At 37.8% G+C, this 14,086-nt stretch overlaps 1 protein-coding gene across 1 annotated transcript in view; it reads right to left on the reverse strand.

Moving 5' to 3' along the window:
- LOC135115170 (uncharacterized) overlaps positions 1–6,248 on the reverse strand; it is a 9,704-nt gene extending 3,456 nt beyond the window's left edge. The window contains exons 1-2 of the mRNA XM_064031658.1: positions 6,205–6,248; positions 2,286–2,504 (exon numbers count right to left, since the gene is read on the reverse strand). Coding sequence (XP_063887728.1) covers positions 2,286–2,504; positions 6,205–6,233 — 248 coding nt within the window. The 5' untranslated portion in view covers positions 6,234–6,248. The remainder of the gene's footprint in view (positions 1–2,285; positions 2,505–6,204) is intronic.
- Positions 6,249–14,086: the final 7,838 nt, after the last annotated feature.

Consider the following 14,086-nt stretch of genomic DNA (forward strand, 5'->3'; position numbering starts at 1 on the left):
CTGCTTCGTGGGTTCCTCAGCTCTCAGGTGTTTGACCTGACCTGACTTCGAGTCTGGTCGGTCCCTCACCTGGGAAGCTTAGCGTGTAGGGAATCCACGGGGATTAGCTTGGAGTGGCTAGCCGGCTGGCCAGTCACTACGAATATATATTCCTTGCGTCTTTCTTCGTGACTCCCATCCTTTGCAGTTCTACCTCAATTGCATCCTTCCATCTCACACTGTCTTTCCCTCAATCTTCTTCCTTTGAGTGGTCTTCCCCAGGGTCTTTGAATCGTTTTTTTTGCCTTCTCTTTTTTACTATGTGACCAAACTATTTTTCTTTTATGTTCTTATCTCTTCCGCAATGCTTTCCACTCACGTGCTTTCCTTCTCAGTTTTTCATTTCGTTGATGTTCTCTGTATGCCACACCCATTATCCACCTCAACATTTTCATTTACATTCTTTTCAGCTTCTTTCTCTCCTGTTTTCTTTAGTGCCCTGTAGCAGTACAGTTAAGGGACCGAACGACGGAATTGGAAACACCTCATTTGCTTTAATATTCCCGCAATGAAACAAAATGTGATATCTGTTTCTTACGAAGAAAAAATAAATAAAGATGCGGTATTTGTTTATTCTGATATATTAAGTGTTAGGTAATCTGATAATTATTTTTTTCATCGATATTTATTTTGTGTTATTATTATGGTGTTTCATGTATGCATCCTTACACGTATATATATATATATATATATATATATATATATATATATATATATATATATATATATATATATATATATATATATATATATATATATATATATATATATATATATATATATATATATATATATATATATATATATATATATACACATCGATTTTTATGTCTATGTTTGTTAATAACTTTCTGTGGACCTTTTTTTTTTTTTCATTGGTTTTGATGCGTTATTGCTAAAAAGGAAAAAAAAAAAAATTAAGTGATGAAGGTTTTATCCATAGGGAGATGGGAAAAGTTCTTGCCTTATACTGCGTGCGTGCCATGACAAGCGACAAGAAGAAGCAGGACGAGAGTAGCAGAAAACCCTTCGCCTTGTTTTCATTCCTAACATGAGATGAGGCGTGACGTCACGTCTAGCCTGCTTCCCTTTTGCGGCCACCTCGCCTTGGCGCGTAGAGGGACACATTATTTTTGCTGTAGTTACCACAGTTACTACAACAACACCAATAACAACAATATCAACAACGAGAATAACGACGTCAACAACAACAACGACGACGACGACGACGACGACGACGACGACGACGACAAGAACAACTATCATTATTATTACAATTATTATTATTATTATTATTATTATTATTATTATTATTATTATTAATATTATTATTATTATTATTATTATTATTATTATTATTAATATTATTATTATTATTACTATTGTTATTACTATTATTATTATTATTATTATTATTATTATTATTATTATTATTATTATTATTATTATTATCATTATCATTATTATTATTAATATTATTATTATTATTATTGTCATTATTAACACCATCATCACCATCATGATCATCATCATAATCATCCTCATCATCATCGCTATTACCACTGTTGTTATTGATGGTGTAGTTATTGTTATTATTGTTGCTACTGTTACTGGTGCTGTTACTGTGGCTGTAATCACACCAAGCGCCATTACTCTCTCTTATCACTCCCCCCCTGTCGCCCTCGCGGTGTGCTGCTGAGACTAAGTGAGGGGAATTTACTTCATTATTTTAAAATCTTCTAGGATTTGGCATGATATTTGCTGCCACCTGGTTGTGAAATATCAGCTTTGTTATGATATTCTTGTCTGATGAATATAATGAATACAACTGATTTTGAGGGACAGTCGTGGCGACCTGTTGTTCACCAGAGGCCGTCGCTGTCCACTGTCTTAAAACGTCTATTTTCCATATCACAGATTTAACTTTATCCTTTACAAAATATTGAACTTTGCACAGATCCGAAATAATGAGCTTGGTACGGAATTACATGTCTGTTATACGAGTATAAACGTGCTTCCGTTGTGCGGGCCCCGATTCCCATACGGGCTAAAAAAGTCGGCACCACAGCTCAGCCAGCTGCTCATTCTTTCTTCAGATTGCTCGGTAAATAGCACCTTTGAGAACCTGGGAAAAGTTAACTGTGAAAACCTGGACTTCACCGTAGACCTGTGCTACATATTAAGGGATGACTACACTTATATCCCCTTAACACCATTCGCTCATACGTACACATGATACTACTCACCTGTCGACGATACGAGTAATTGCAGGTATGAGCACTTCCCAGTCCAGTGCTGAGGAGGCAGGGTAATGGAGAAGAGACAATGATGCAGGAGGTGGATGAAGGAGAAGAGCAAAGATGAGGACCACCACTCCCTTATACCTGTTCTCCGCCATTCCTTTTCTCCTATTATTTATCCACCACGAGAATTCGTCAGTCATCTTGTGGCAATGGTGTTGGAGACTGGTGGTAAAGAGAATGGAGGTTACACTATCTCTTCTCCGTCTCATCTACCTCCTCCTGTATCATAGACATAACATCAACAGCAATCATAATCAGTCTTGCTGACGCTGTGTTGTTACAGGCAGTGTAACTCTCTCTCTCTCTCTCTCTCTCTCTCTCTCTCGAGAGAGAGAGAGAGAGAGAGAGAGAGAGAGAGAGAGAGAGAGAGAGAGAGAGAGAGAGAGAGAGAGAGAGAGAGAGAGAGAGAGAGAGAGAGAGAGAGAGAGAGAGAGAGAGAGAGAGAGAGAGAGAGAGAGAGAGAGAGAGAGAGAGAGAGAGAGAGAGAGAGAGAGAGAGAGAGAGAGAGAGAGAGAGAGAGAGAGAGAGAGAGAGAGAGAGAGAGAGAGAGAGAGAGAGAGAGAGAGAGAGAGAGAGAGAGAGAGAGAGAGAGAGAGAGAGAGAGAGAGAGAGAGAGAGAGAGATTGCATATCGTATGATTATACTAACAATCTACTGTCTTATTCCTTTATTGTTTATATTTTGTGTTAGTTTTTTTTTTTATCACAGAAACTCATCATCCTACGCACTACCACCATTGATCCTCAACATAATCACCACACACACCCCCATTTTCATCACGAATCTCACAACTCACACCACTATCATCACCACAGTCAACACCACTCACCACTCCTCATCACTACCATTACTACATTTACCACCAGTCATCAGCACATTCACCACCACTATCATCAGCACACTCATCACCACGCTCATCATCACACCCACCACCATCATCATCACCACCTTCACCACCACTCTCATCATCACTCTCACAACCACCGTCATCACGACACTCATCACCACTATCATTGCCACACTCACCACCACTACCATCACCAATATCATCATCACACTCACCACCGCTATCTTCACCATCTCTAATCACTCTCGTCACCACATTCACCACCACACTCACCACAACTCACCTCATCACCACACTCACCACCACCCTCATCACCATACTCACCACCACTCCACCACGCTCACCACCACCCTCTTCACCATACTCATCACCACTACACTCACCATCACTTTCATAACCATACTCACCACCACACTCACTAACACTATCATCACTATAATCATCACCACTTCCATCACCACACACTACCACTATCATCACAACACTCACCACCACCACTTTATATATATATATATATATATATATATATATATATATATATATATATATATAATATATATATATATATATATATATATATATATATATATATATATAATATATATATATATATATATATATATATATATATATATATATATATATATATATATATATATATATATATATATATATATATACATATATAAATTATTGCGTGTGTGTGTGTGTGTGTGTGTGTGTGTGTGTTGCATTTTAGGTGAAGTAACCTCCCTTTCTTCTTTCCTTTCTTTTTCTTTCTGTCCTTTATTTTCTATCTTCTGTCTACGTATCCATCCACCCTTCCACTCCTAGTCAACTGTTTCCTTTCTTCCATACATATCTTTTCCCCTGCTTCAACTCTTATCACCAAAAATTTGGAGTGGGAAGTGAGTGAGGAAAAAAACAGGACGCAATAAGACAGTGAGGGGAGGAAACTTTTATCCGTGGATGAGATGATGGGAAAGTCAAATGAATGCAGACCAGAAAAAAAAAAAAAAAAAACTTACAAGTATCAAAAAGGCAGGAGAGAGCGAGGCAGGCAGAGCTGAAGGACAGAGAGAGGAAGGAGAAATGTCTTTTTCATCTTATTTTATTTCATGAAGTAATTTATTAATTTGTTATCTATTATTTTAATTTAATTTATTTTTTTTTATTTATTTATTTTAATTATATATTTGTTTATTTATTTCATTTATTTATTTTATTTATTTATTTATTTATTTATTTTTTTTTTTTATTTATTTTTTTTTTTGGTGGAGGCAGAGGTTGAATAATTATATTAGAACTTTGATAGCAGCTTACATTCTGCATCTATTTGCATTTATTTCTATATGTTGATTACTAATGCAATCATGATGTTTTGCGACCTCATCGGGAAAAATGCATGGCAGGGTTTACTACACTGTCTCAGAGTGTAGCTCCCGAACGCCTCTACATAACAAGGAGATTTGTCTATTCCACGTGCCTTGTCAAAACCACTAAAACAAATAATAGTCGATAAACTTCCTCTCAAGTTGACAGTCGTGCCTTAAGAATAAGTGATGTAATAACTTAACTGTTATGAAAATGTGTTTTGGTAGTCCTACAGTAATTACCTGGAATGGAGAAGCCGGAAAATAAATTAATCGACGAGCGACGAGAACCGAAAGGAGACACTGAGGATCCTGACCGTCTGTTTTACGGGTCCGTGATGCATGGTGGCCGCCTCATGACGCCTCACCGGCGGCAGTGAATACAGCTGATTTGCTGTCTTCGCCATATCAGGCGTCGAAGACTCCTGTCATCAGTTAGTTCAGAAACAAGAGCCAGGCACATCCGTCAATCTCCCTCTTTGTTACTAAGTGTTTATCTGTCTATTTTCCTATTTATTACCGTTTTGTTTCTCTGCATGTCTTTTTCTTTGCTGTCTAGTCTCTTATTTCTGTATGTATGTCTAGTGTTGTGTTAGTCTGTCTATTTATATGGTTACTTGTTTGTCAGTCCTTGCCCACACAAATATACAGTAATTAATATGAGGGTAAGATAATGTAAAATAAATACTCAAGATTTACTTGTTGTTAGATACTCAGTGCAGAGCAATACAAAATGTTTACCTTCAAACATTCCTGTTTGATAATAATACTTCCAATTTAAATATTCACCAGCATCTATATCCTCTGGCGTAATGAAGACAGTCTTAAACTCTTCTATTAAAAGAAAAAATGCTTTAATTATTGTAAACATCTATTTAGAAAAAAAAATCTTTTGAAACCTTAGATTTTAATTAACTATATTCAATTCAATTATTTAAACTTATATGATTGTATTAAGACATTAACTCCTTATCTACAATATTTACTGACTAGTTTAGACATAATTGGTGCTGGAGTGAAGGTTGATATTTTGGGTTTCACAGAAACAATACTTGACCTAATACTTGTTCACTTACACAACCAACAGGGCGTGATATGTTCACCAGTTGTTCAGAAACAAGTATGGGGATGGAGTGGTTCCGCATGTTGCCATCAAATACTACATACTTAATTATGCCTAGTGGTTTGCCATTGTAGAACAATTGTTTTAAATATTGGTATTGGCGTTAAACGTTACAGTCGTGGGTAAACTGAACATAAGTTTTTATATTTATAGGGCACGCAGTGGTAAAATACATGCCTTTTCAGTTATTCAGGAAATAAAGGAAGATTTATAAGTTTTCGGAACAATAGTTTCATAAATGCACATTTATTAGAAAGAGAAGGCGATGGACAGGGAGATGAACATAAGGACAAAAAAAAAAGGCATGTACATACACACACACAGAAGAGAGAGAGAGAGAGAGAGAGAGAGAGAGAGAGAGAGAGAGAGAGAGAGAGAGAGAGAGAGAGAGAGAGAGAGAGAGAGAGCCAGGCGTTTCCCTACGAAAAGTGCTCAGAACTCATACTGACCAGTCTTTGGGTAGGACTGAGATCACTCACACACCACACACAACTCCCTCGGGTTACATCCCGTACCTACTTGTTCCTAGATGAACAGGGGCTACACATTAACTGGCTCGCCCATTTGCCTCGCCGCGCCCGGGAGTCGGACAAAGGCCTCCTCGGTTGTGACCCGAGCGTGCTTACCACTGCACTACGCGCTATGTGTGTATGTATGTGTGTGTGTGTGTGTGTGTGTGTGTGAGAGCAGAAAATGATTACAGTACAGGATACATTTGAATTGTTTTCCCTGTGTTGCGAAGTCTTGCATCACACGAAAAAAAAATAAAAAGTCTGAGAAGAGAAGGTTTGGTATAAATCTCGGAACCTGTTCCGAGATTTAGCAAACAGCAGCAGGAACCAGCTAATAGGAACAAACGCCACCTCATTTACCACCTCTTTCCCTCTTTCATTAAACACGCAACAGCCGCAAAAACGGGCAAAATATATACAAACAAACTTGAAATACTGTTTACAATCTGGCTCCATCACTCATATATATATATATATGCATATATATATATATATATATATATATATATATATATATATATATATATATATATATATATATATATATATATATATATATATATATATATATATATATATATATATATATATAAACAAACTTGAAATACTGTTTACAATCTGGCTCCATCACTTATATATATATATATATATATATATATATATATATATATATATATATATATATATATATATATATATATATATATATATATATATATATATATATATATATATATATATATAAACAAACTTGAAATACTGTTTACAATCTGGCTCCATCACTTATATATATATATATATATATATATATATATATATATATATATATATATATATATATATATATATATATATATATATATATATATATATATATATATATATATATATATATATATATATATATATATATATATATATATATATATATATATATATATATATATATATATATATATATATATATATATATACTAGAACAGGTTCCGAGATTTAGAAGTTGTAAGCAGGGATACCCCAGACTTCATTCATTGCAACGTTTCACTTTCACAGAAGGCATCATTAAGCTAAAAGATTGATAAAAATAAGCAAAATCACAAATCATGAAATATCACATCACAGTAGGGACAAAAAACAAAACAGTAACCAAAAGGGGACAGGCAGGCAAGCATTGAAAAAAAAAACTGTGACAAAATAACCTATTAGCAGTAGCTTAACATAAAAAAAAAAAAAAAAAAAAAAAAATCAAGCAAAATAAAGATATGAAGCTATGGACAAACCATGTGTGACTGACAATCTTGTTCTCACACGCCGCTCTTTGTCAGTCCTCAGCACATCACAAGCGAAAACACAAGGTTTGTGTATAGCTTCATACCTTTATTTTGCTTGATATTTTTTTTCCTTTTTCATGTTAAGCTACTTCTAATAGGTTATTTTGTCACACTTTTTTTTTTAATGCTTGCCTGCTTGTCCCCTTTTGATTACTGTTATATTTTTTGTCCCTAATGTGATATTTTATTATTTGTCTTTGTGCTTATTTTTATCAATATTTTTAGCCTGATGATGCCTTCTCTGAAAGTGAAACGTTGCAATAAATGAAGAAGGAAGTATGGTGTATCTCTACTTACCTCATCTCTCTCTCTCTCTCTCTCTCTCTCTCTCTCTCTCTCTCTCTCTCTCTCTCTCTCTCTCTCTCTCTCTCTCTCTCTCTCTCTCTCTCTCTCCGTTGTTTATCTTATGCCAGCACTTTCAATGGCACGTGCTCTTGGCTCCAGCAGCGCACATAAGTTGGTTCATTTCTGGACAAAAAGCGGTGGGACAAATTCGGAGAAGCTCGCTCCCGGACGACAGTCATCAGTTTGGACACAAGAGCTTGCCTGACTACTGTGGCGGCTGCGGCTGCAGCAACAGTGAGTTATATGATGGCGGATGATACACAAATCATATAGGCCTCAAGTCAGATGATCATCCAGACAGATCGGCCTGAATCCATATAGGCCTCAGGACGTTTGGTACTCAGGACACTTTTAAGGACCACATGGTCCTCAAAATGTCTCCAGACTCAGATGTCTTGACTATAGACTTCGTGGAGGCAGCAAGTAGCTCTATACACACCAATATAATGTTCACCAACCCATCCACTCAACCATATCTACCCACCCACACCCATAACATCATCCATCTATGCACCGACTCACACTCACCCACACACCCACCTCCATTAGCTCACACATCCAGCCACCCACTCAACCACATACACCCATTCACTAATACCACATTACTTACAAGCTTTTTCATTCATCCATCCACCCATCTTCTACCAACTAACCTACCCACCCACGCTTATCCATCCATCAATCCACCCACACCCACCAGACCATCCACCTACCAACCCATCCACCCTACCATCTACTGCACATTGACCTACCCATCCACAATCACAACCACCCACTAATCCATCCACCCACTCATCCATCCATTGTTCACTGACCCTTCACCTGCTCACTCACTCATTCATATTCAGACACCCAGCTACTTTTCTATCCTTCCAGCCATCTACTCACAAACACCAAACTCACTATTCTACACTCACCCACCCACTCAGCAACCCAAGGACTCACCTATCTATCCACCCATCCAAATACCCATCCACAGACCTATTCACTCATCCACCTACCCATTCGGTCACCCATCTATCCATCAATTAACTCTACAACCAATTCACGCATATATCCAATCACACATCTACCTACCCATTCATTCACCCATACTTCCACATACCCAATCGCACATCCGTCCTTCAGTTCACCCAGAGAGAGAGAGAGAGAGAGAGAGAGAGAGAGAGAACGCTTGGATCTGAGTACGCATGTACTCGTACTTGTACTCAAGTACACAATATTACGTACTTGCACTCGTAATCGAGCATTCGACACCTGCCGAAATTATAATTACTCACAGTGAGGTTTCAAACACTGTATCAATTAATGCTGTAAACTTATCAGAAACTCAGCTGTAACCTCGCTGTACGTTTCCCTTAGTGTCTCATAAAACAAGGGTGGAGTAACAGCCTGTCCTATAAAGACAACTCTCCTCCTTCACACAAAACTACTACATGCTCAAAACTTATCCTTTACTAAAAATTCTAAAATAAATATGGCAACTCCTACAGCAACCTCAGAGATCCCATCTGGAGAGAGGAACAAAAATATTCCCATATCGGAATGTTTTCCAGCTATCAACTTTGAGTGTTTTAACAACCCCCTTAATTTTTTTTCTTCATTAACTTCTGATTTAATTTTCAATTTGCAGAATACCACTTTTCTATACTGAGATCATTTTCTTTTCCTCACTGAAATACAGGTGCCTGACGCAACTGGCAGCAGCCCCTTTTCCATTCCCTTCTACTTTTTCTATCCTCATTTTCATTCCAAAGCTGGATGTTGCGTCTATGTGTGCAATGACTTAACCTGCCCTCGTGCCCAAGCTGCTGAATCTTCCGAATTGTCCACCATTTGGCTACGTCTACAGTGTCGCTCTCAAACTGAATTTGTGTTGTATACCTCTCACCTAACTCCTCTGACTATAAGACATTTTTTGGCTTCTTAACGTCTAAACTAGAACACATTCTGACTCTTCGCTTTTGCAGAGATCTATTCTTGGAGACTTCAATGTTCACCACCAGCTTTGGCTTTCCTCTCCCTCCACTGACCATCCTGATGAACTAGCCTTCAACTTTCCTATCCTCCACGACCAAGAGCAATTGATGTAACACCCTACTCGTATTCCTGACCATCCTGGAGATACGCTCAACATTCTTGACCTTTTCCTTACCTCTAATCCTTCTGCTTATGTTGTCACCCTATCTTCTTCGTTGGGCTTCTCCGATCACAATCTCATAGCTGTATGTTGTCCTATCGCTCCAATCCCTCCTCAGGATCCCCGAAAGTGAAGGTGCCTTCATAGAGCTTTGCCTCTGCTAACAGAGGGGAACTGAGGAGATATTATTCTGATTTTACTTGGAATGACTACTGCTTCCGTGTCAGAGACCTGTCTCTATGTGCTGAACGCATAACAGATGTGAAGGTGTCTGGAATGGAGGCGTACATTCCTCATTCTTTCTCTCGACCTAAACCTTCCAAACCTTGGTTTAACGCAACCTGTTCTAGTGCTATACATGATAGAGGTGGCCCACAAAAGGCACTTGAGCTTTCCATAACCTGAATCTCATACACTTTATATTTCTGGCTGGAATCATGCTAAGTCTGTTTTCCAACCAGCCAAAACCTTCTTCATTAATAAAGTGTCAAAATCATTCAAAATATAAACCCCCTCGTGATTTCTGACATCTACCCAAAAACATCTCTAATAACTTTGCTTATCTTTTCTCCTTTATTTAAACGTGATGGCACCACTGCCATCTCGTCTATTTCTAAAGCTGGACTCTTCGCTCAAGCCTTTGCTAAAAACTACCATGGATGATTCAGAGCTTGTTTCTCCCTCTTTCATCCTCCGAGTCTTTCATGCTATCTATAAATGTAGTTATGTTTTCCATGCCCTTGCAGGCCTTAACCTTTGTAAGGCTTATTTACGTGATGGGATCTCCTATTGTTCCCCGAAACTGTGCCTCCTTGGCTGCACCTACTCAAACTTCCAACTCTGTCTATTCACATCTACCTTTCCTTCTTGTTGAAAGCTTGCCTACATTTAGCCTGTTCCTAAAAAGGGTGACCGTTCTAATCCCTCAAACTACCGTCCTATTGCTTTAATTTCCTGCGTCTCAAGTTTTTTTTTTTTTAATCTATCCTCAACAGGAAGATTCTCAAACATCTGTCACTTCACATCCTTTTATCTGGCAGCCAGTATGGGTTATGTTGAGGCCGCTCTACTGTTGATCTTCTGGCTTTCCTTACAGTCTTGATTATCCTTTTTTGGGGGATTTTAGTGATAGTTTTTGCTATTATCTTAGACATATCAAAAGCTTTTGATAGCGTCTGGCACAAAGCTTTGATTTCCAAACTACCCTCCAACTCTATCCTTCCCTCTGTATCTTCATCTTAGGTTCCCTTTCTGACCGTTCTATAGTTGCTGTGATAGACGGTCACTGTTCTTATCTCAAATCTATTAACAGTGGTATTCCTCAGGCTTTTTTTCTGTCACCCACTCTCTTCCTATTATTCATGAAAGATCTTCTAAAGTAAATTTCTTGTCTTATCCACTCCTACGCTGATGATACCACACTGCACTTTTGCACGTCTTTTCGTAGGTCTCCAACCGATTAGGAGGCAAACAGTTCACACAGGGAAGCCACAGAACGCCTGACTTCTGACCCCTAAAGTTTATGATTGGGGCAGAGCTAACTTAGTATTGTTCAATGTCTCAAAAACATAATTCCATCATCTATCAACTCGACACAACATTCCAGATAACTCTACCTTCTTCAATGGCACTCATATGTCCCCCTCTTCTACAGTGAGCATCCTCGGTCTGTCCTTTACTTATAATCTAAATTGGAAACTTCATATCTCATCTAGCTAAACCAGCTTCTATGAAGTTAGGTGCTCTAAGTTGTGTCAGCCAGATTTTCTTACCCGCATTCCCAGGAACTAACTCTGTACAGGGGCCTTATCCGTCCATGTATGGAGTGTGTTTCACATGTATGGGGAAATTCCTCTCATACAGCTCTTTTAGACGGACTGGAATCAAAAGCTTTTCGTCTCAACAACTCCTGTCCTCTAACTGTCTTCAGTTTCTCTCTCAGCGCCACAATTTTGCATCTCTTGTTATCTTCAATCGCTATTTTCATGCCAACTGCTCTTCTGATCTTTCTAACTGCATGCCTCCTCTCCCGTGGTCTCACTGCACAAGACTTTTTTTTTTTCTTTTCTCACCCTTATTCTGTCCACCTTTCTAATGCAAAAGTTAACCGGTATTCTCAGTCATTCACCCGTTTCTCTGGCAAACTCTGGAAGTCTCTTCCTGCTTCTGTATTTCCTTCTTACTACATGAACTCCTTCAAGAGGGATGTTTCAAGGCACTTATCCTTTAATTTTTAACGACCGCATTTGACTCTGAGGACCAACACTTCAGCCGGCTCTTTTTTTTTTTCTTTCTTTCGAAAGAAAAAAAAAACTCTTACTCGGACTCAAAGTATTCAACAATCGTACAAGTAAAATAAATAAAGAAGATAAAAGTGCAGTGCGGTATTTGATGTATAGGCGGTACGGTCATAGAGAGAAGTGTGTCCCTTGGGAAGCCAGGAGGCTTGGGTTGGCGCCAGTGTGTTCATGTTAGGCGCAGCCGCCGCCGCCTCTACTCATTCTGTTAATTTGTCATCACCTCGATGTGAATACACAAAATTAGGGTCTACTGTGTGAGTTGATAGTAAACTTTAAGCAGGTAACAGTGGTCTTACCATCAGATTACCGCCAGCTGATGTTATGTTTTGATCTGCTTGTTTCATAGCTTTTGTTTTGAGAAAGTCAGCAATCTCCTAATAACTTTAGATGGTTAAATTGGTGTTCATGTCTGGGATCACTACAGCTGTTATCTTTGTTTTAAATTTGCCTAATTTTATGATGGTCTTACTAACTCATAAGTTTGGGTATTACTAGTTAAGAAGCCCGAGATTTTTAATTGAGTTTGCGATTTTATTGGTAGATTTAGAGCTGTTACAGTTTCCTTACTTGTGAAACTTTTTGTGTTCTTGTGTCGAACAAAACCTTGGTCTTCATCAGTCATCTTTGACTACTAATGTCTACTTCAGCTTGCGTTTGAGTTAGGGCTGTAGTAAACACCATGCAAGTTCAGCAGTATATTCTCCACGATCAGCGGAATAACAGAAGGTAGCCAGGTGCAAAAGCAAGAACGCAGACACTCCGCCAGTTCCTCTCAGACTGAGAAGGCGTCGGTCTGAAGAAGACGGATGACAAGGACACAGTGTGCCACATCTCGCATACAAAAATATATCAATATAATGACTATTATATCGCTAGGCCACGCAAGTCGAGGCGACCCCGCCGAGGAAATTACTCGGATGGAACGTTAGATAAAGTAGCATGACAGTAAAATAATTAATGTGACACAGCTAGTCATTAGAAATTGCACCACTAAGCTGGAGTGAAGACGGAACATCTCGGCTTCACATTATTTGGAACAAATAAACAGGAAAGACTACAACTGCTTAGTAAATTAATATGAAATGTACAACACACAAGGTGCAAAAGTACATTAGATATGAAAATATACACTAAATATAATTAAATATGGAGACAAAAGAATATGTGAGCATATGAAACAAAAAAAAAAAAATGTGTGACAATACACGGAGTATGTCTATAAATATATTTATACGTAAATATTGCTCACAAATACATGTAAATATATATATATATATATATATATATATATATATATATATATATATATATATATATATATATATATATATATATATATATATACGAGTATATATATATATATATATATATATATATATATATATATATATATATATATATATATATATATATATATATATATATATATATATATATATGGCAGTAGACACCTGCCAGAACGATAATTACTCCCAGTGAGGTCTAAAGCACTGTTCAGGGGTGCTGTGAACTTATCATTAAACCCAGCTGTGACCTCAATGAACGTTTCCCTTTGTATCTCACAACACAAGGGGGCAGTCACAGCCTGCCTTCTAAAGACAACTCTCCTGACACACACCCTTCACTCAAAAACTTCAAAATCATCATGGCGACTCCTACACCAGCCTCGGAGTCCCCATCTGGGGAGGGGAACATAAATGTCCCTGGGTCGGACTACCTTTCTGTCGACGACCATAGGTGTCTTGACACCCTCCCCTCAACTTTTTCTTCATT

This window comes from Scylla paramamosain, chromosome 29, assembly GCF_035594125.1.
Source record: "Scylla paramamosain isolate STU-SP2022 chromosome 29, ASM3559412v1, whole genome shotgun sequence".
Classification (NCBI taxonomy): Eukaryota; Metazoa; Arthropoda; class Malacostraca; order Decapoda; family Portunidae; genus Scylla; species Scylla paramamosain.